The sequence below is a fragment of the Chelonia mydas genome, chromosome 27, assembly GCF_015237465.2.
Source record: "Chelonia mydas isolate rCheMyd1 chromosome 27, rCheMyd1.pri.v2, whole genome shotgun sequence".
Lineage (NCBI taxonomy): Eukaryota > Metazoa > Chordata > Testudines > Cheloniidae > Chelonia > Chelonia mydas.
Genome location: NC_057860.1, coordinates 8,809,916 through 8,832,083, shown reverse-complemented (window position 1 = coordinate 8,832,083; position 22,168 = coordinate 8,809,916). Strand labels below are relative to the sequence as shown.

At 55.2% G+C, this 22,168-nt stretch overlaps 1 protein-coding gene across 2 annotated transcripts in view; it reads left to right on the top strand.

Annotated features, from left to right (window-relative positions):
* Positions 1–7,979: 7,979 nt before the first annotated feature.
* The window catches only part of ITGA3 (integrin subunit alpha 3), a 42,764-nt gene continuing 28,575 nt past the window's right edge, over positions 7,980–22,168 (top strand). The window contains exon 1 of one of the 2 annotated variants that reach the window (XM_043536659.1): positions 7,980–8,565. In XM_043536659.1, the coding sequence (XP_043392594.1) occupies positions 8,315–8,565 (251 nt within the window). In that variant the 5' untranslated portion in view covers positions 7,980–8,314. The remainder of the gene's footprint in view (positions 8,566–22,168) is intronic. The other variant, XM_037886660.2, reaches the window with a different exon arrangement.

The following is a 22,168-nucleotide window of genomic DNA, read 5'->3' as shown; positions in this document are numbered from 1 at the left end:
GGGGAAGATCTGTCAATTCCCAGCTCCCGTGCCACGGAAGTGAGCGGTATCCGGGAAGCCTGGTTTATCCCGGTGGGACTGCAGCCTGGTTGCTGGCCATTTTGCAGTCCCCCTGGGCTGCTGAAAAACTTTGTACAAAGGTTGATCCACTAGATATAAAGCGGCCCTTTAATGCTTTGGCCCCGGGGTGATGCATCTCTCTGCCTCGCAGCCAGGGCTTCTCCAGAGCTTTGGGGCAGGTGCGATTCTGGTTCCAGGCTGTCTGGAGTGGTTGGGTGGCTGGGGTCTCCACTAGTGCCAGATGGTCCATGGACAAAGGAGGGGGAGGGGAGCTCAAAGGGTACAACCTGCTTTCTTTAGCATTCAAGGCCAAGAAGACAATGATGGTCCTAAAGGGCATCTCCGGGGCTGCTGGAGTTGGACGCTTGGGGTGCGAGCACAGGGGTGGGCAAATTTTTGGCCCAAGGGCCACGTCTGAGTATGGAAATTGTATGGTGGGCCATGAATGCTCACAAAATCGGAGGTTGGGGTGCAGGAGGGGGTGCGGGCTCTGGATTGGGGCCAGAAATGAGGAGTTCAGGGTGCGGGAGGGGGCTCCAGGCTGGGACAGGGGTTTGAGGTGCAGGGGGAGGGCTCTGGCTGGGGGTGCATGTTCTGGGGTGGGGCTGGGGATAGGGGGTGTGGAGTGCATTAGGGTGCTCCGGGCTGGGACCAAGAGGTTTGGAGGGCGGGAGGGGGATCAGCCCCTGGGGCACGGGAGGAGGTCAGGGTGCAGGCTTCGGGCAGTGCTTACCTCAAGCAACTCCTGGAAGCAGCGGCATGTTCTGCTCCAGCTCCTACACGGAGGCATGGCCAGGTGGCTCTGCGGCTGCCCCGTCTGCAGCCACCGCCCCTGCAGCTCCCATTGGCCATGGTTCTTGGCCAATGAGAGTTGTGGGGTCAGCACTTGGGGTGGGGGCAGCGTGCAGAGCCCCCTGGCTGCCCCTACGCATAGGAGCCAGAAGGGGGACATGCTGCCGCTGCTTCCAGGAGACACACGGAGCCACGGCACTCACGGAGCGGGGCAAGCCCCCGACCCTGCTCCCCGCTGGAGCTTGAGGGCTGGATTAAAACATCTGACGGGCCAGACGCGGCCCACGGGCCATAGTTTGTCCACCCCTGTGCTAGCACCTGCTTCGTGGATGGAGTTGCAGAACCCTTGTTCTTTTCAGTTCTTTGTCCTACCAGTCCCTGAGCACATTTCTTCCACCAGCCTCTCCCAGGGCAATCTCCTCCTGCAGCTGATTATAACAAAGACCCCCTGTGACTCTTTCTCAGGGTAGCCAGGACTGAAAGTCACCTTGTTATGCCCCGTCTTCACCGTGAGGGAGTCCTACTTGTGCTTAGTTGGGTGACGGCTCCCGGACACCTGTTGCCTGGCAGCCACCGCAGCACTCTCCGCAGGGCTATGCCAGCCCTTACTTTGTCTTGTCGCTTAACAATAGGTGCACCCCAGTCCCCAAGTTCCTCTGATATCCAGCCCCTGTCACTGGCTACTCACAGTCATGCCTCCTGTCTCCAGCGGGACAGTAAACACGGGAGCTTGGAAGATTCAGCGATAGATTCAGATAGTGAAAACAAGGATAAGTTTAGTCCAAAAGATTCAAGATCGAAGGGGGAGTGAGTGAGGCTCTTGGAAACAAAAGGTTCCATATAAAACAAAATCATAACACGCTTTCTAGCACCTTAAACGGAACATAGGCTAACCTCCCATCTAAAGAAGTTTTATCTCAGCCCCAACATCTTCCACAGTGTTTCAAGCAAAGGTTTTGTTCTCATGAATGAAAACGCACTCCCTATTTACTTCCTCGGTAGAGGAGGAGGGGTGTCTTCTTTGTCTTCTGCCCCCACCGTCTTGTTGTCTCAGCTCAAAAACGGGACAGCCGCCCCCCCCCCCCACATCGCCACATGTGTTGTTTCTCTGTGTGCTGCTCCTCTGTTGACTTCTCGCCTCCTTGTGACCATCTGACGTCGTGTGTAACTGGACACCCATTGTGTTAACTTGCAATGCTTAATTTACATCCAACAGGTAAATAAATGTCTCCTGTTTGAAAGAAAACCATCTTGTCAATGACTTTTTTGCAGGCTTTCCAACTATATATACATAATTTCTTACATAGTTTCGGTACATAGACTTCACAATGATATTAATGACCGGTGTGACCTCAGCTTTCATTTAAGACCTGAGATGACATTCTTGGCTGAGCCAGAATGTACGTGCCAGAATCAGGACAGTCCTGTGACACCCTCTCCCCGCCCTCCCGCCCTTGCCAGCTGGCATTAAGGGAGTCTTGGGTCCCACCCCCAAATAGCCGTTGCTTTTGCTCCTGCACCACAAAGCAGATCCCAGGACACGTCCCCATTCCAGCGTCTCCCGGCTGATGTTGGCTGGGGACGGTTTAGCCCTGTTTGGAATCGCTGCCTTTTCCCAACTTGCTCCCCAAGATGTGAGGCTCACCTGAGCCAGAAATTCCAGGGATTGTTTTTTGGGCACTAGACCCAGCCCTCTTGTAGGGGTGGCAGATGGGGAGAGGCAGGGCTGGATAGATCGACAGCCCAGACCCTGCATGGCAAATCCTGCAGGGTCTGGGCTGCGTTCACCCGAGGGAAACCAGGACTCTCGTCTCCCTCCCACGCCACCCAGGTCCCCATTGACTACAGAACCAGGATCCCAAGCACCTGCTTCCATGGAGGTCCCCTTGTTCCCTGGCACTTGACACACAGGCCCCCACCTTAATCTCAGCACCCCACCACAGCCACACCCCATTCAAGACCCAGCCTTGGTGCACGGTGCTCATGCATTTCAGGAAGGGCATCTCTTTCCTGGGGCATGAAGTCATCCAGGAGTTTGCTGGGGGAGGGGGCTTTGTGTGCAGGTGGGGGAGAGGGGGAGCCACTGCCAGGCAATTACAGGCCTGTCCTTTCCAAAGGGGATGTGTGGATGGAGTGGTGCTGGCTACATCGTGGGGGAAGTGAGTCACTTTGTTACAGGCCCAGGAATGCTGGGCATCGTCACTTTCCTTTCCTAGGCAGCCGGAGAGGAAACGGATTCGTTGCAGGGTGGGGCACCGAGGTATCTGGCAGGATATTAAATGGGCAGTGTGCCTCTTTGTATTGGCACGTGGCAGCATACCTGCCATAGCGTTCAAGCCGGCTTTGATTGGCTATTAAGCCTCCTGCTAGAGCCCTGGAAGGATCCCAAGGCCAAAAGCTTTGAGGCATCTTTACCTGCCTGTGATTTTTTTTGCCTTGTGGGGCTCGGGGGGCCACTGACTTGCTAACACGCCCTGTGGCCATTCCCACAGTGCCTGAACTTGGGAAGGCAGAGAGCTGCTGCCTGCAGGCCAGAGCAGATGCTGCATTGCCCAGCTCCTCATTTACACCAGTTCAGAGTGAGTTCACGGCCAGCTGCTCTTTGCACAGGCGCAGATGACTGAACAAGGCACAGGGTGCTGGGGAATCATCCCAGGGACCTGCTGCCCAGCGGGGCCGAGTCCTAAGTCCAGCTGAATTGCAGGAGCTTGGTACTTCTGAGAATCAGGCCTCACTTCCTTGGGGCTCGATCGACTTCCCCTTCACACATTTCCTTCCTTCTTTGCTCCATAATTCAAGCAAGGGCAATGCTTTAAATCCACAAAGGTGGGGCCAAGCAGCCAGCCCTCCCACACCCGATGGCATGGACAAATATTTGGAAAAGCGGGGAAGAGATAATAAAGACATAGCCCTAAAGGGCCCTCGTGGCTGTGGCTGGAAATGCAAAGTCTCCAGCCGTCCCCTAATGAGGAGACTCGAAGGGTTGGGCCGGGTGTATGAAACACCATGCGGTGGCTCCAAAGAGAAGGAGGGAAGAGTGAATGAAAGAACGGGGCTTGGCGCCTGCAGCTCCTGTGGTCTGTGCTACCTCTGTCACCAGTGGCTTCAGGCAAGTTATTTAACTTCTGTGCCTCAGTTTTCCCACCTGCAACACAGGACATTGTGAAGCGTGACTGGTAGGTGCAAAATGCTTTAAAATCCTTGGATGAAATGGTCTAGAAAGGTTAGCCAAAGCCTTCGTCATCTAGGACGTGACACAGATTTTCAGAGCTATAGTGGAAGTAGAACTCAGCTCCAAAAGCATGAGCCCTGAATCACTGGAGCTCAAGGAGAATCTCCATCAACGTCTGTCAATATAGGGCATATGACACACAGTCGAGCAGTTCTAATTCTATCCAGTGGAGGGCAGTGGAAGCATATACACCATAGCCAGTGTTACTGTTATTAGAGATTGGCCTTGATTGCAAAGTTCAGCTCCAAACTTGCCCCGTTTCTGTTTCAGGCCTAGCTTACTATTAAGGACACATCAGCTGTGCCCATGTGGCTCCCTTTTCCTAGCAAAATATTATGATGTATTATTTGTATTAACATAGTGCCTCGAGCCCTCGTGGTGGACCAGACCCCCTTTGTGCTAGGTTCTGTATAAACCCAATCTCGGGTCCTTCCAGGTCATAGAAAATCTGCCTTGCAGCAGTGATTTGAGGGAGACGGAGAATGAAGCGGCGAGGGCCAAGGTCCAGGAAGGATTCTCGTGAGCACCAGACCCTCCTGGGTCCTGTTCCATGTAGCTGCTGCTGTTTTGGTTACAAGAGACAGGCCAGAGGGCAAGGACAGGAGGAAGGGGGCGGGGGGGTGACAAATTAAACATGACTTCGCCTTTTATCCCTGTCACTGAAACAATACGCATCGACTTGTACAATCAAACCGCACGGTTCAGTGGAGCCAGACTCTCTGCCCATGTGCTCGTCTGGAGCAGAGCAGATGTGATGCAATCGTACCTTAGCGCCGGCTGTTCAAGGATGCTGCATGCAAATATACGAGAGGTAACGCAGTCGTGTCTGAATGCCGGAGACTCAAAGAAGCTGTGTTATCGTGGAGGAGATGCCGTCACATCTCAGGGCTAAGGAGGGTGCTGTGGTGATGCCGTCACAGTATGCAGTTACAGTCTCTAGGCAAACACCCAAACACAAATTTTTCCCGTGTGACGTGTAGTTTCTCCTGGCAAAACTGCATGCCACCCTTTCCTCAAAGCTTGGTGTTAAACACACTCTTGCCCTAAAGCAGCACAGTGAACCGTTCAAAAGCCAGGGCATGCTGCCTGTTTACCCTTAACTCTGCCCCTTGTGTGTGGGCAAGTTTCTAACCACGTGATGTAGTGCTAGATTTCAGCTCCCCTGGTGCTTTGAATGAGGCAGGGGTGTGAATGAGGTAGAACAGCAGGGAGGAAGGCAGATGCCCGCAGTGTGATTGCGGTCTCACTACCCACCATGTACGAAAGAATCAATTCTGTGGAAATTAAATTCCCTCCTGATGACTTTTCATAAATAGAAACCATTGTTTGCATATCATTCTTTTGGTCAACGCTGGGCCACGCGTGCACCCACGGGGACCATTTGGGAGTCCGTGCAACCAAAGAGGTCTGGGCGAGATGGTGAACTCTCTGTCTGTGTCTGTCTTTCCCAAGCTGCAAACTCCCATTTGCCTCCTCCATGTGTAAGTGGGTGGCAAGGGGCTAACAGGAAAGGGTCTTTGGGTTTAAGTGCTCATCCACTGGAATGTAAATGGCTTTAGAAAAAAGCCCCTGCTCGGAGGAACTGGTTGGTCACCTAACAACAAGATCAGCTGGCAAAACCTGGTGAGGCTGACAGAGGAACTGGAAGGCTGTAAAGGGTGGAAGCTGCTGCTTCTCTACCTTGGCCTTTTTTCAACAGCATACAAGGAGCTGCCCCGAGGAATGGGTGAGATAGAGTGAAAGGCAATGCGTGTAGGGTTTATTTTTATTTGGGTCTGTGCACTTCGTGTGTGATGAAATAAGGAGCAATGCTAGCATTCTGTGTGCCAGGCCGCAGTGTGTTACGTGCTACGCCTACCACATGCCTTGTGAGAAAGCTGAACTGTAATCCAGAACGCTCATGCCTTTGGGTGGTGGTCAAAGAGGGTGTGTTTAAACTACCTGGGGTTCAGGGTTGGTTCTGGGGGCTGAGGCAGATGAGCTGAGGAGGGGCTCCATTCACTACACACCCTCCCACCTGGATATTGGAGGAGGCTGGGGTCCTGTGGAAATAATTGTATGTGATCATTCGATTAAAGACTGTAGTATAATGCATACACACCAGGGGGTGCAGTTAAGGTTATGTGAGCAACTTTAGCCTTGGTGTTTCCTGGCTTTGTTGAACAATTAACTTTGCATGCTTAATGGTCTCCCGAAATCGGTTGCCAGAGGAGCTACTTTTGTATGCAATTTTGCATTAATTTGCCTTACTTAATATTTATTAATCAGCCTTCAATGCAGCGCTGTAGATGTATAGGGTATATTACAAAACAAGCTGCATGGCTTGGCAGGCTGGTCACGGGACTCAGGGTCTGATTTTCAAAGATCTCAGCTGCAGGCAGCTGCCCAGGGAGATTTTCAAAACTGCCGAAGCTGTAGAGTAGGTTGGGAATTGTTTGATGAAATGACAGGTTTCAGAGTAGCAGCCGTGTAGCATCCGATGAAGTGAGCTGTAGCTCACGAAAGCTTATGCTCAAATCAATTTGTTAGTCTCTAAGGTGCCACATGTTCTCCTTTTCTGTTTGGTAAAATGTTTTCCATCCAGAACCACTGATTCATGAGAACTGAGACTTTTTGTGGGAAAGCGTTGGTTTTGACACATTTCTCAACTCGAAAAAAAAGGAAAAAAAAGGAAAAGCGAAAGGAAAAAACCATCAGAACGGCCCGTGGCTACATTTGCTGAATGAAACATTTTGGTTTTCTGGTTTTAAATGTTTTTTTACTTAGACGTGTCAGCGAATTTTAGTACAATTTTTAAAAGGGGGTCAAAATCAAAATGAAATGTGTGGCAATTATCTAAATGAAACATTGATTGACACAAACCAATCCCCCCCCCCCCCACCAAGATTTTTGCAAATGGTTTTGAGATTTTTGACTTTTCATCTTGAGTTGGGATGGGAAACGTTTTCTGAAATCTTAAACTTTTCCCAGGACTGGAAAACTGCTTCCCACCCAGCTCAGCAGGGTGGGAGATGAACTTGGGGGACTTTCCCTGATAGGCTGCCAGTTTGAATTCAGGTCAGTACGGATGGAACGTTATTAACAGAAGAGCGGCCATATTGGGTCCGACCAAAGGTCCATCCGGCCCAGTGTCCAGTCTTCCAACAGTGGCCAATGCCAGGTGCCCCGGAGGGAATGAACAGAACAGGGAATCATCAAGTGATCCATCCCCTGTCGCTCATTCCCAGCTTATGGCAAACACAGGCTAGGGACACCATCCCTCCCACCCCGGCTAATAGCCATTGATGGATCTATCCTCCAGGAACTTATCTAGTTCTTTTTTTAAACTTTTTTTGCCATCTGAGGGCTGTTCCATGGTGTAGGGGAGAGGGACTTGGTGGGTTTCAGTTCAATCTTCAGCACAGCAGCTTCCTTCTCACAAACACCAGTACATCTGGCTTCGATTAGCCCACCCCGCAGCGGCCTGCACTAGGCCGAGGGCTGAATGGGACCAAACCTCCCTTCCTGCCCCCAGGGGCTAGCCTGTTAAGCCAGGCTTGGGTGCATGTTGTTGGAAATTGCGTGTGGATGGCTTGGTCTCTGAGCCCTATTTATTCTCGGTGTCTCCGGGGCTGTGAACCCGACCCCAGGGCCGCCAGGCCAAGATAAAACGTCCGGGGTTCCAATAAGGCTGCGTCCTCCGGCTTTTCGCCACAAAACCCAGTCACAGCAGAGTTGGACTAACCGCACGGGGCGACTTCCTTTTCCCTGGCGGGGCGAGGGGGCTGGTGCCGGAGGGCCTGATCGCGGCGAGCCTTGCCCCGGGGCTGAGAGTTGTCACTGGCCCCTGAGGGCTTTGCTCTGGGGCGGGCGGAGGGGGGGGGGCAAGGCATCCCTCCAGGGGGTGGGATGGAGCAGGAGGCGCTTGCAGTGGCCACCCAGGGCTGAAAGCTTGTGTCCAAACCCTGTATCCGCCTGCAAAACGCCCTGAGCATGGGGACACACACACACACACACACACACACACCAGCCCCCCCCCAGCCCTCCCCTCCCACCTAGGAACCAGCGCCCCTCCCCATGGCACGGCCCCTTTAAGAATTAAACTCTTGGGCCGGCGCGATCGAGCCTGTTCCCCGGAAGAAAAGGGCCGCGCAAGGTGGGGACGGAGGAGGAGGCTCGCTCGGCGCAGGGGCGACCGGAGGCTGCGGGCTGCTGCTGCGGACCTTGCCCCGGGGGGGACTGGAGCCCGTCATGGCTCCGGGGGATCTGCAGCTTTGCCGCCGCGGCAGGGCTGGCCCCGGGCCCCGCCAGCAGCCGCCGCAGCCCTGGGGGCGCCGGCTGGTGCGGCTCTGCCTGCTCTGGGGGGCTCTCTGCAGCCCCGGCGGCTCCGCCTTCAACCTGGACACCAAATTCTTGGTCCTGAAGCGGGGGGCAAGCGAAGGCAGCTTCTTCGGCTTCTCGGTGGCGCTGCATCACCAGACGGACGGGCTGGACAGATACCTGTGAGTACCCAGCCGGCAAACCTGCCCCCGATCCTAGCTCATGGGGACCCCCCCGCCTGCTTAGGGGAAAGGCGGGATGTTGGTGGGATCAGCTCCCCCCTCCGGGTCATTCGCAGCCGGGGATCGTTGCTGGGGGGTGCAGCCTCTGGGGTGGGCGCAGCCCCCCTTCAGCCTGCTTTGCTTGCCCGCCCTGGCTTTGCTTGGGAGGAGAGGGCGGGGGGTGGGCTGTGAACTTGAAGTCTCGGCTGAAAGGGGATCCGCAGCGTTTCGGGGGGGTGGAGGGGAGAGGGGGTGCTAACTTTGTAACTGGAGCAATGGTGCACGACTTTATTATTATGATTATTATTTATTTATTTGCAATTTGCACCCCTCCTCCAGCCTGTGGTTGCATGGGGCTGCCCAATCTTGCAAACCGGTGGGGGGGGGGGGGGGGCTAACTTGACTCACTCCTCATTGAAATCCCTGGGTCACCGTGAATAAAGTTTACACACCTGGGTAAGGTTTGCAGGATCAGCCTTAGCGAGCTGGCGGCAGGGGCATCCCTGGAGGCCAGCTGCTGATGCAGACCGGACCCTGTTCCTGTGTGACACAGTCAGCTTTGCCCTCCAGAAAGCTTTCCCAGGGGTAAGGCAATGAACAGGAGCTGAAGTCCAACCTGCACCCAGAACCTCCTAGCCCGAGAGGGTGAATAAGAGCTCTCCGGCTAATCTTGGCACGTTCCCATTTTAACCCAGGCTGCCATGGGCGCAGCCCTGGGCCTTTACCGTGTTCGTCCCGGATCTCTCGGCAGAGGGAGGGTGGATGGAGCTTTTTAATGGTTTCCTCTGTGGTCCTTGCCCTGGAGTGTAACTGCAGGGCCATGAACCCTGAAAAATCCCTCCAGCGTCTCTGGAGATGTATGAATGGGTGAGAGGCTGGTGGCGAGGGGAGGAAAATTTCCCAGGGACCTGTTGAACATTCCTGTGATTCTTTACTAAACCCTTGCAAAAGAGCCTTTCAGTCAGTGGATTCTCTCTTGATTAACTAGCTCCCCCCTTACCCTGGACCCCCAACTCTCTCGGAGAGCTCTATTTCGTGCTCTCAAAGGCCTGACTCCATTATCCCTGTGTAAATCAGGACTGGCTGATTAGAGTCTGTGAGTCGCTGGAGAATCCAGCTGTAGTATTTTTGTACAGTTGTGGCAGCTTGATTGCCCTGCACCCATGGGTGCTGGAACTGCTGTCGCACCCCCTGGCTTGAAGTGGTTTCTGTTATATACAGGGTTTACAGTTTGGTTCAATGGCTCTCAGCACAAACTGTTCCAGCACCCCTGCCTGCACCTTGGGGGGGGGGGGGGTCACCTTCCTCTGCAGTGTGTGGGTGACGGTCGCTCGCCAGGATTTCTAGGTGTATCTCACTTCATCAATTCCCTGCCGTTATGGGGGCCTCTGGCGCTGGTGCCCCTCACTCCTTCCTAATCTCTGCCTGTCGCACATAACAGTCTAGGCTCCTGTATCATAGAATATCAGGGTTGGAAGGGACCTCAGGAGGTCATCTAGTCCAACCCCCTGCTCAAAGCAGGACCAAGCCCCAATTAAATCATCCAACCAATTTTTGCCCCATATCCCTAAATGGCCTCCTCAAGGGTTGAGCTCACAACCCTGGGTTTAGCAGGCCAATGCTCAAATCACTGAGCTATCCCTTGGTCTATCTTCAGTTGTTGGGTTTGGGGCGTGGATGCCGGGTGGTGGTGGCCTGTGGCAGACAGGAGGTCAGGCTAGATGACCCAGTCGGGTCCCCTCCACCCTTGAACTCTCCTGGTGGCCTTATGCTGTCATCGACACCAGTGCAAAATGCTCCCCTGATTCCATAGCGTGGCAGGGTCATTTTGCGCCGGTGTAGATGTCGGCAGGAGGTGCGGGGCAGCGAGGAGTCAGGTTCCCCCGGCTTTTGAAGTTGGGAGCCAGCTGAAGGGTCTGTTTCCATTGCACCAAGTGAGGATTGGGTGCCCTGCGGAGAGCTCTCACTGCAGCAGCTGCATGGGCTGCAGGCATCCGCTGTGCATTCCAAAGATTCATTGGAAATGCTCATGATGAAGTGTGGGATTTTTATTTTTTTTTAAAAGGGGGAGTGAAATGGTTCTCTCTCTCAAAAGAACAGCTGCTGGGGAGGAGGAGTGCACGGGTTGCGGGCTCCGTGCTGGGAAATGTTGGCTCACAAAGTGTGTTGGGGAAGCCTGGTGATTGCTGGGATCTACCCCGCTTGGGAGGGGTTGTTAGAGAGGAAGGCTGTCCCAGTGGTTAGGGCCCTAGCCTATGACTTGGGAGAGGTGGATTCAATTCCCTGCTCTGCCACAGACTTGCCTAGGTGGCACTGGGTGAGTCACTGAGGTCTAGCCCCACAAAGATATTTAGTCACCTCGCTCTGTTGTGGATCTGGGCCTTCGCCGCTCAGGACACTGATCCCTGCCCTGCCTCACCAGGGTGCTGGGAGAAGAAATCCATTAAGGACTGCGAGGGGGTGGGGGGCAGGTGAGTACTGAGAAACAGCTAAAAGCCCAGAGGGATCGAGAGCGGAGCTAAAATTCAGACTCTCGCGAGGTTCTTCTCTGCCTCTATCCCCCTAGGAGTCCATATGCTGCCCTTGATTCCAACACCCCAAATCCTCAGCCACGCCCAAACCTTGGCGACTCGGGCCTTTCTGCGGATAAAGTGATGCACCGAAGCCAGATTCCAAAGCAGCCCCCTTTACGCGGCTCACCCAGGGTGAGGATTTGGAAGGTGGACACCGGAGCCTTCTCCATGTTCTGCTCCGGGAAGGTCCCATGGGAGTGGGCACTGAGGGCTCTGGAAGGACAGAGGTGTTGTAACTGGGGCTATCCAGAGAAAAGCAGCAAGGAAAAGTCCGAAGGGCAACAGCTGCTTTTGCAACCCTGACCCTGGGGCTGAGCTTTTCTGTCTCACCTGTGTTAGCTTTGGGATAACAAGACTGAGCAGACTGCAGGCTAGAGGACCTGCTTGGGATGCAGAAGGGGTGGGCCAGTGGTGGCTGTTTGCACCCCATCTGCTGCATTGCACGCTTGGCGAGGGATTCTGACACGAACGCACTTCCCCCTTTACGCAAAGAAGCAAACTGACCACCTGGGTCCTCTTCCCTAGTGCTTGGATACAGACAGACCCTGTGGGTCTCTCTGGCTCCCAGCCTGCACTGCCCACTGGCACCACAGAGGGTCTCCTGAAATCCTGGCTTGGATTCAGTGGGCGTGGAAGGGACAGCTGGTTCTGCAGCTGGTGGGGCTGGGCTGCCAGGAGAGCAGGGTGACACAGATGGGAGAGAGCGCACTGGCTATCTGAATCATGAAGGAGCTGGATTTCCAAATCAGCTCATCATGTGCTTAGCAGGCGCATACAATCACCAGGCCAGATCAGATCAGTGGTCCACCTAGTCCAATTACCTGTCTCTGACCATGGTTAGCACCTGCTGCTGCTTCAGAGGATGAAACACTATAATGGATAATTATGGAACAACCTGTCCATAAGGGAAGTTTCTTCCTGACCCCTGTCAGTTTGCAGCCAGCTTATGCCTTGAAGCATGAGTATTATGGCTCTGATCCAGCAAAACACTTAAACACATCTATGCTTCTTAGCTCAACTCATGTCAATGAGACAACTCGCGTTACTTAACGTTTCACCTGTGTTTTAAGTGGCTTGCTGGATTGGGGCCCGTACTAAGATGTGCTTTCATCCACTTGCATTTTATCTCTTGAATTTCATCTGCTGTCCTCTTTTTTCCTTTTGTTGGGGAAGAGGGAAAGGAGAACTGACAGGCATTTTCTGCACCAGGCATTATTTTTGACGCTGCTGCCATGTCTCTTCTATTCCCACATTAAATAGCTCTCGGGGAAACTTTTCCAAAGCGCCCGAGTAACTTGGGAACTAATTTTAAAAGGGACATTGGTGTTTAGAACCCTGATGTTTCACTGACCCTGTGAGCGCAGCGGTAAGCTCACTTTTGAAAGGGACTTTCGTAGATTCCAAGGCCAGGATGGACCCAGTGTGATCATCGGCTGACCACCTGTAGAGCACAGGCCGGAGAACTTTCCCAAAATCATTCCTACAGCAGATCTTTGAGGAAAAACATCCAATCTGGATTTAAAAATTGTCAGTGATGGAGAATCTACCATGGCTGACCCTGGGTAAGTTGTTCCAGTGGCTAATTGCTCTCACTTAAAAAAAAAAAAAAAAATTTATGCCTTATTTCCAGTCTGAATTTGTCTAGCTTCAGCTTCCAGTCACTGGTGTGTTGTACCTTTCTCTGCTGGAGTGCAGAGCCCGTTGTTAAATGTTTGTTCCCCAAGGGCCCAAGTCACTTCAGGCACTCTGGAAAATGTTACTTTTAACCTTTTCAGTCTCTCCTTTGATCAGTTCAGCTGCCTATCGCTGGACCACTTTGGTTTTTGTGTGGTCTTGTGGTTAAAGCGCTGGGCTGGCATCCAGGATTCCTCGGTTCTCTTTCTAACCGTGCCGCCGAGCTGCTGGGTGACCCTAGGTAACTCACCTCGGCCTGTGTTTGCAAACGTGTTCACCAAGTCTGGTTGTGTCCACTTCTGGGCGCCCACTCTGAGACATTTAAGGGCTGGATTTTCAGAGGTGCTGGGCACCCCCAGTTGCAGCTGAAGTCAATGGGAGCTCCAGGAGCTGAGCTGCTCTGGAGATCAGACCTTAAGCAGCCCAAGCTGGGCGCCCAGAGGTAAGAGGCTACTTCAGCAAATCAGGCCCTTGTTTCCCCTGCCCAGAGCGGGGGGGTGTCTCACTGACCCTGAGCGTGCCTCAGGCCCTGCCTTGAAAGACTAGATTGGGCAGCAGCAAGGGTAGGTCCTTCCCTGTGCCCAGCTGCATAGGGCACAGGGGCGTTGCTCCTGTGAGCGCTAGGCCAGTAATGTGTGGGGAAGGGCCCGTCTCTCAGGGAATGCGTATCTGGACAGCAGGGCCTAGAGATGCTCTCTTGGCATTCCTGGTGCTCAAGGCAATGACAGCCTATGCAGGGGAGAGACTCCCTATCCATGGTGGATGCCTGGCTGGTATCCGAAGGGTGCATTGGCTCTGTTACCCCAAAGCTGTGAGAAATTATGCCTGTGGACTGGGGCGGGGGGAAGGAAATCCAGGAATGGCCCAACTGATCCATCCCAGCCTGTCTCCAACACTGGAGGCTACAAAGGAAGGTGCACCAAAGAAACCACAAACCCTAGCACGCCTGGCCTGTACAATGCATCGGGGGGGAGGGGGCGCGGGGGGATTCCTGCCTGACTCCATGCCCTGAAGCATGAGGATTGACACCCAATTTAATAGTAGCTGTGGAGTTCTCTGGTCCAGTCCAATAGCTAAGCTCTTAGACATTAGCTCCTTCTGGCAAGATGATGTAACCCAGTGGGTAAGACAGTGGGGTGGAGGAGACCTGGCTCTGCTGAGAGACACTGGACAACCCATTTGTCCTCTCTGCCTGTGCTCTCCCCGCTCTTGCCTTGACCATGAGGTGTCTCAGAACGGATGCCCAGAAGTGGAAGCCACCAGCCTGTGAGCTCTTCAGGGCCATCTCTTTCTCTGGCTCTGTATGGCACCTGGCAAGCTGGGGCCCCGCTGTCTGCTGGATACTGTAATGTAAATAATAAAAGTGAGCATGGGGACGCAGTGTCTGGTTGTCTCAGAGATGTTCTTTTTTGTATCTGAAGTAGCAGCAATTGTTTAATTTCTCTGGTCTCCCCCCTCCCCCAAAGAGGATTTTGCTAATTCAGGAAATTCTTTTACAAGCCTTTTGCAAATAGCCAGAATTCATGCTGCTGTCAGTCATTAGCTGCCACTTCTCACTCTCCCTCTGCCCCCTCCCACCTCTTCTTGGGCTGGAGCCCTTCCTAAAATCACTAGGTGCTTAAAAACCTGCCCATCGCCTGCCTTCCAGCTATCTCCTGGCTCGCTGGCAGGCCAGTAATGTGTCCTTTCCAGTAATTACAAAGCCTATAAACTGATTCACTCTCTTTATCGTTGCTCTGGGATAGTGACAAGGGATTGCGAGCTTCAAGGAAGATGCTTTCCCTTTTAGAGGAGCGTGGATCCGTTTGTTTCTTTAACGGGATCGATGGTAAAAAGCCCCAAGTAAAGCTCTGCAATACAGGGTTGGGTCTGCCACAGCGTTCAGGGAGGAGGAAGAGAGTGGGGGTTGGGGATGAGGGGGTTGATCTGGATTTACTGTCTGGACAGCAGGTAAGAGAGGAAAAAGAATTGAGAAGCTAAAATGCCAACTCTATGGGTAAAGCAGCCCTGGACTGCTCAGGGTGCTGTGATAACGGGGACCAGAAGGGTGATAGCTATAGAGTCCTAATGCACACGGATGGTGAGACTAAGGCCTGGTCTACACTAGAAGATTAGGTGGTCATAACTACAATGCTCACGGGGGAGAGGAGGGAACAATCCACAGCCCTGAGTGGTGTAGACATCGCTTGGTTAAAGCATAGGAATGGCCATAGTGGGTCAGACAGCCCAGCCCAGTGCCCTGTCTTCTGACAGTGGCCAGTGCCAGGTGCCCCAGAGGGAATGAACAGACCAGGTCATCATCAAGTGATCCATCCCCTGTCATCCACTCCCAGCTTCTGGCAAATAGAGGCTAGGGACACTCAGAGTATGGGGTTGCATCCCTGCCCACCCTGGCTAATAGCCCTTGATGGACCTATCCTCCAGGAACTTATCTACGTTGATGGAAGTGGGCCGCTGTAGTGTTTTAAGTGTAGACAAGCCCTTAGAAAGTGACAGGAGGGCAGACACGAAGCGGCGAAAACGAACCAGGGTGCGGGGTGAATCACGCAAGATTCTGGGTGGGTTCCGTGAAGCACCATTCATCCGAGCAGTTGGGCTGGGTACCGTGGGGGAGCGGCCGGGATGGATCAGGAAGGAGAGAGGCTGCTTGTAAATCTGCACCGGTTCCAAACGTAAGAGAAACGTGTGTGCACGCATGAAGTTTGGCGTTGTTTTGACAGCCCCACGGGGCAGGGACCCTGTGTGTATTTGCTCAGCAAGGCCCCGATCCTGATGGGGTGCTGGGCCCAAGTCAAGACCTCTGGATCTGATCCCAGGCCAACACTGGGGGAAGTCTGTATCCAAGCTGATTTAGGGCCTGTCTCATTGCCCTGTGCGGTCAGGTCTGTTGCATCCTGGGAGCTGAAGGGGAGCTGAGCGCTGCCGTTTGATGGGCAGGCACTAAAGATAAAGGAGGCTCTGAGTGGGGCCACCTGCCATTCCTGTTCTGCCTCCTTGGCAAAGGGGAGCTGTTGAGACATGTCACATGGGTCTGTCGTCACCTGGACCCGGGGTTGCACGGGGCAGAGTCCAGAGTAGCTGGAGGCCTCTTCGAACGGGGACTGAAAATTGCCCAGACAGCTGCTAGGGCAGGGCCATCAGGGCCTACTGCTTGGGGATGGCAGGGATTCTTGGGCGGGGGGGGGGGGGGCCCTGCCCCATTGTGCACTCAGCCCCATGGCTTCCTGCCGGCGGGAGCTGAGGCTGTGCGCGGTGCTTCCCTGCACCGGGTGTCTGCCGAGGACACCAGGGGTTGCTTTGCTCTGGCTTGTGCGTGGAGGCTGAAAGCTGCACAGTGCAGGGATTGTGTCATGTGCACGGTCTCCACTTCCTCTTTCCTCCGGGCCCGGGCTCTTGCCAGGTGGGCAGATGCTGGGCTAGCAGCCCAGAGGAGCTGGAGATGATAAGGAGAGAGAGAGAGCAAGACAAGTTGAAGCACAGATCAGGGTGTCCAGGCCAAATCCCGGCTGGTTCACTTGCTGCCACCCTCCCCAGTCATTCTGAGTGAATACAGCACTGGCCCAAAATGTAGTGCAGCGTAGCTGCATGCTGGCGAAAGAAGCTGCCACGTCCCACCCCAGAGGTGGCTGCATCTTGGTGGCGGGATTGCTGTTTGTAAAGTGCATCGGGGTGAAAGGTGCCCTGGGGGGGTTGGATCTTAGCATTAGCAGGGAGTGCTCCGTCCCTTGGGTGGAGGCGGCTGGCTCTGCTGAGAGCCCAGGGCACGACAACCGCCTGGCTGAGGAGAGCCGTGCCTCGTGTCCAGCCCATTGTCCTTCTGCAGGAGCGAGGCCAGTACAGCCGGCATGATCCACGCCCCTTTGGCTGCTCCAGCGCCCACGTGCTCCTGGCTTGTCTGGCGCTCCCGACGCTGCCAGGTATTTGGGATTTTTTTTATAGCCGGGAGCTAGGGGGAATGTCAGCGGTCGAAGCGTGTGCTGGCCTGCCAGGCGAGCAGGGGCAGCGCCCAGCCCGTGCCTTGAGCGAGAGATGGGAGAGAATTCCAGGGGCTGGGGCCAGATGGGAGCCTCTCTGCCTGCATCCCCTCCCCACCTTGCTCCCCTCCCCCAGCCAGGCCTGTGGGGGAGTCACCACCGGTCCCTGCCGTACCAGCCAACACTGGATCCAGGGCAGCGGGGGGGTGGGGGCGACCTCTTGCATTCCTGCCTGCTCCCTTCCCCGCCCCCCGCTTCCAGTATGCTGCAGCCCTGCCTGCTTCAGGGTGTGGGCAACCCCCCTTCTCCCCTGGCCAGTGAATCCTTCTGCAGCCTCCCCGAATGGGCGCCTTCCTCCAGGAGGATTATCCCCCGCCTGAGGGATCTGTGTTTACCCTGACAAAGCCACCAGCTTTGCCTGCCCTGATGTCCCTCGGTGCTGGAGGGATTCCCAGCTGCGTCACCCGCCCTGGGAAAGCAGCTCATGCAGGAATCCTGCCCGCTTTAGGTGGTCTGTTAATTCCTGGGGAGCAGGGATCCAGAATGGTGGGGGTGACCCTAACTGAAACACACTTTCTTCCCCCTCCCCGCCCCAAATATCAGAGGCTTTTTGGAATGATTGGATATGGGTCCAAACTCCTCATTTAGTCCCGCACCTCCAGAGCCAGGAATAGAACCCAGGCGTCCTGGCTTCTGTCCCCACTGCTCTAGCCACTAGACCCCACTCCCCTCCCACAGCCAGGAACAGAGCCCAGCTCTCCTGGCTCGTAGTCTTCTGCTTGGAAGAAATCAAACGAAATCCCTAACTCTGAACTTGGAGCCCAGAGGTTGAAGGGGGCTCTCCCCTACATCAGGGCTTGTCATCTGCTTACATTTCCCTGCCGTCCACTTCCTCTGCACCCCCACTCTGCAGCTGAGGCTTCCGCATTCCCGGAAGGAGACCTACAAACGTCTGGGGTCGGGGCAGGTGGGAGGACAAAGCTTTAACCACCCGTCCTAAGGAAAGGTGGCTGGATTTTTCCCAGAACGGCCTCACCGGGACCAGAGGGGAAGAGCATCTCCAGGCCTCCCTTGGCAGGGGGAAGCCTGAGGCTGGAAGCGCTGCTGAAAGGGGAAGTGGGGGCGTACTGTCCACATCCACCCTCAAAGTTCTCTGTGGGGGTTGCTAGTTTGGCTGAGCAAACCTCCCCTTCCTCCCAGTGCTGGTGAGCGTCGCTCTGCCGTACGGGGCTCAGCCCCTTGTCCAGCGTCTGGGCTGCAGCTGTGCGGCGGCAGGTGGCCTAGCAGGCAGGGAAGCCGGCCTCGGAGCGGCAAGGGGATAGTTCTCTCTCCTGAAGGCCGTGTGGCAGTGGCAAGGGTCAGGCGGTTGCTCCCGCTGCCGGCGTCCCGGCGGGCCAGGGGATGTGTTTATAATGGGGAGAAGAGTGAGTGATAGCCCTGCAGCGGGGAGGAATGCGCTCGCTCCACGCCGGGATTCACGCGGCTTTAGTGCTAGATTTTCCCCCCCACCTCCTCCAACCCTCCCTCTGCCGAGCCAGGACCACCCACTTCGGGCTACGAGGGGAAGTCAGTCCCTGCCTTTGCGCAGCCTGGAGATTCCTCCTCACTAGCTGCCCCCCACCCCTTCTGCAGGAGAAGAATTTGTTCTCTGCGACCTTTTGAGGCTTATGTGGGAGCCTCCGTCCTCGGCCAGGCCCCCGCTGTGTTAGGCGCTGTACAAAAAGCCAGCCCCTGCCCCGAGGATCCAGCGCCAGAGGTGGCTGAAACCAGATCAAGGAGCACAAGGAAACGAGTCAGTAGCGGTCCCAGCTCACCCCGCTGCCTAGGTTACCTTTGCCTTGCTTCCCGGATGGACACCCCCAGCTCCACCCTGCCCCCCTGCTCCTGGGGCTGGGAGGCGATCCACGTGCATTCAGTTTTGTCTTCCTCTGCGGGAAGATGAAGAGGCTCTTCTGAAGTAGGGGGACCAGACAGCAAGTGTGAAAAATCAGGGGGGTGGGGAGTAATAGGCGCCCATATAAGACAAAGCCCCAAATATCAGGGCTGTCCCTATACAATTGGGACCCCTGGTCACCCTATTCTGCGATATTCTAGGGCCTCCATCAAACGATCCAGTTTTCACGTATTTATCCCCCAGCCCACTTTGTGGGGCAGGGCAAAGCTGGTATCATCCCCCCCATTTCACAGATGGGAGCTGAGGACAGAGAGACTGAGTAACTTGCCCAAGGTCAAACTGGGTGGCTGTGGCAGAGCCGGGAATTGACGCCAGACCTCCTGAGTCCCAGGCTAGTGATCTAACCACTGGACCATCCTTCCTCCTTCAGTTGCTTTCTGTTGAGGGTTAGTTTTATCCCTGTTTCTGCAGCCCACGTCACCCCCGAACTCCACCCTTGCCACCTTCTCCTGGGGACGGGAAGCGATCCACGTGCATTTGGGCTTGATTGGCATTGTCTCTCTACCCCACTTTCCTAGGGGATCTAGTCCCTGCTTTGGAAAGCCCCCCCCTTCTGTGCTCCCCCCGGGATCCTACACCACCTCCTTCTTGGTCTCTCAGCTGCCTGAGGGATGTGCACGCCCCCATACCCCGTTTGGAGTTATTTTCCTTTGCCGGGTGCGGGTGGATGAGCCCTAGGAGGAAGGGATTTGCTTTATCTTGCCCTGCCAGACGTGTGCCCGCAAGTTCCTGCTTGGATGGCGCCCATCCCCTCTGACATCACGGCCGCCGCTCTCTAGGCCCCGCGGCTCCTTCTGCTGACGAACGCCCCGCCATCTGCTTGTGGCGATGATGTTCATGTCCTCGATGCCCCGACGTGGGGCTAGTGGTTAGAGCAGGTAACTAGGACCCTGCACTCTTGGATTCTGCTTTTGGCTCTGGGAGGGGCCGTTGTCTAGTGGGTAAAGCAGGGGACTCCAGGACCCTGGGTTCTAGTCCCAGCTCCGCCACTGACTGGTTGTGCGACCTTGGGTGAGTCCTTTCCCCTCTCTGTGCCTCAGTTTCCCTTTCCGTAAAATGGGGATAATAATGACTTAACTCCCACAGAGGAGGGGTGTGTGTGAAGCTGAATTCCTTAATGGCGGCAAAGGCGATTCCTGGTCTGGAAGTAGCTGGAGATGGACAAACTGCCCTCTCGCCTCCCCGGCTGCCACCTCCCATCTCGCCCCAGGAAGGGGGTGGGTGGCACCTCTTGCCCAGCAGATGTGGGGCTGATCTGCAAGCCGATGTGCTGTTAACTACTGACTGCTGGGGTGAGGCTGCGGCCCAGCTCCTCTCTCCGTGCCAAGGGCTTGGCCCGGCTCCAGGGCTTTATTTGAACAGCTCGCTCTTGGCTTAGCTGGCACAGGGCAGCTTTTTCAGCCCGGCTCTGCCGAGCAGTTGCCTTGGAGCCGGGTTTTCTTCTTGCTGCGCAGGAGGGACCCCCTGACTCCTGCAGGCTGGTTCCCACTCAACCCACTTTTCCTGCTCTGGGGGGCAGCTGGCACGTGGGATGGCTTCCCCCGGGCCTCGGGGGATGAAGGCTCTGCGTGGGCCCCTGGCCCAGGTACTTTGTCCCAGGCACCTCCTGGCTGCTTGGTCCTGCTTGCCCTGCGCCAGGCCACTTGCCCTTTGGCAGAGCCGCTCCCCCGGCCTGCTCTTCTACGACTGCAGCCCCCTTCCCGCAAACCCCACCCCACCTCCTCCCCACAGGAGGAGCGGTAGTAACTCAGAACCTTCCCCGTCTAGTATCTCCAATGGCCGGTTATGGCACATTGGCTACTAGCAGTCATGGATGGGCTGTATACCATTGTAGGCCACTTCTGCACACCGTCCCCTCCATAAACTTATCAAGCTCCATCTTGAAACAAATTAGGGGTTTTTTTGTTTGGTGTGTTTTTTTTTTTTTTTGCCCCCACTGCTCCCCTCGAAAGGCTGTTCCAGAACTTCACTCCTCTGATGCTCAGAAACGTTGGTCTAATTTTAAGCCTAAACTTATTGATGGCCAGTTTGTATCCATTTGTTCTTGTGCCAGCCGTGGTCCTTAACTTAAATAACTCCGCTCCCTCCCTGGTGTTTATCCCTCTGATGTATTTATAGAGAGCGATCAGATCCCTCTCAGCCTGTGTGTTGTTATGCCAAGCTCCTTAAGTCTCCTCTTGTAAGGCTGGTTCTCCGTTCCTTCAATGGCCCTAGTAGCCGTTCTCTGCAGCTGTTTGCCTTTTGCACCCGAGTTGTTTCTCGGTCCGTCGCGGGGAAATCTGTCCTCAACCCTTGTTTCACCAGCATGTCTCATCCCAACCCGCAGGGACGAGATGCGGGGCTCAGTTTCCCAGCCTATTCAGCCCTCTCCCCTGGGCCTGACTCCCCGGGAGCAATTAATCCCAGCTGCAGTAGCCGGGGGGCATGTGCATGTGGGCACTGGCCCAGCATGGGTTGGACTGAGAACCCCCAAACTCCTATCACCCAAGAGCCATCAGATGGGAGCAGCCAGCAGTCGCTACCTATGTGGGACATGAATCTGCTGGGGAAGTGATGGGTCGTTTAACCCTTTGTAGCTGGGGCTAGAGCTCCTCGCCCTGAATGGCAGCATGTTTCCTGTAACTGCCAAGAGCATCGGGCATATGGACTTGTCCTGCCAGGAGGGCTGATCTCTGTGGAGAACCCAGCTTGCCTGCTGCTGTCCGGTGGCAGGGTCCGCGTTCGTGGGCCTGCCTCCTGGCCGTTGATTCGGAATCACCCTGCTCTGCCTGAGCTTGCAAAGTTGAGTTTGGGATCTGAAATTCACCTTTGGCAGGGGTGGGTGATTCAGGCCCGTCCCAAATCCCTCCTACGATACCTCGCTCTCTTGGGGAGGCCACCTCAGCGCTCCGACAGACCCTTGCTGGGCGCAGGTACCAAATATTGCGCTAAAGTACCCAGCTTGGGGAAAATAAAGCAAGATCTGCGCTGGTGCATCTTGGAACGAATTCATTATGGACTCGGAACTGGCCGCTCCCCCATGATGGTCAATTTCCCCTGCAGCTGGGGTCCTGGGCACCTTCCTTAAATGGCTCTCTGCTGCTGATTTGAAAAGACTCCGTTGCCCCTGGATGCCCCCGCCCCTTGCCTTTGCACTCCCTGTTGGCATGAGGCCCTGGCACAGGGAAGCTGACTCACTCCCCTCTGACCCTGGCATCCTGTGTGAGTGAAGCTGGAAGTGGAGTGACTTGTCAGGAAAATATTTCCCCTCCTGAGCCGTGGGCACCTGAGTCACTCGATAAGCAGGCCGCTGCTATCTGCCTGCGCCTTCCGGCGAGTCCGCAGCCCCATATGCACCATGGACCTGCCGGGACTCGCCCAGGAAAGGGAACGGCAGGTGGGTGAGCGGG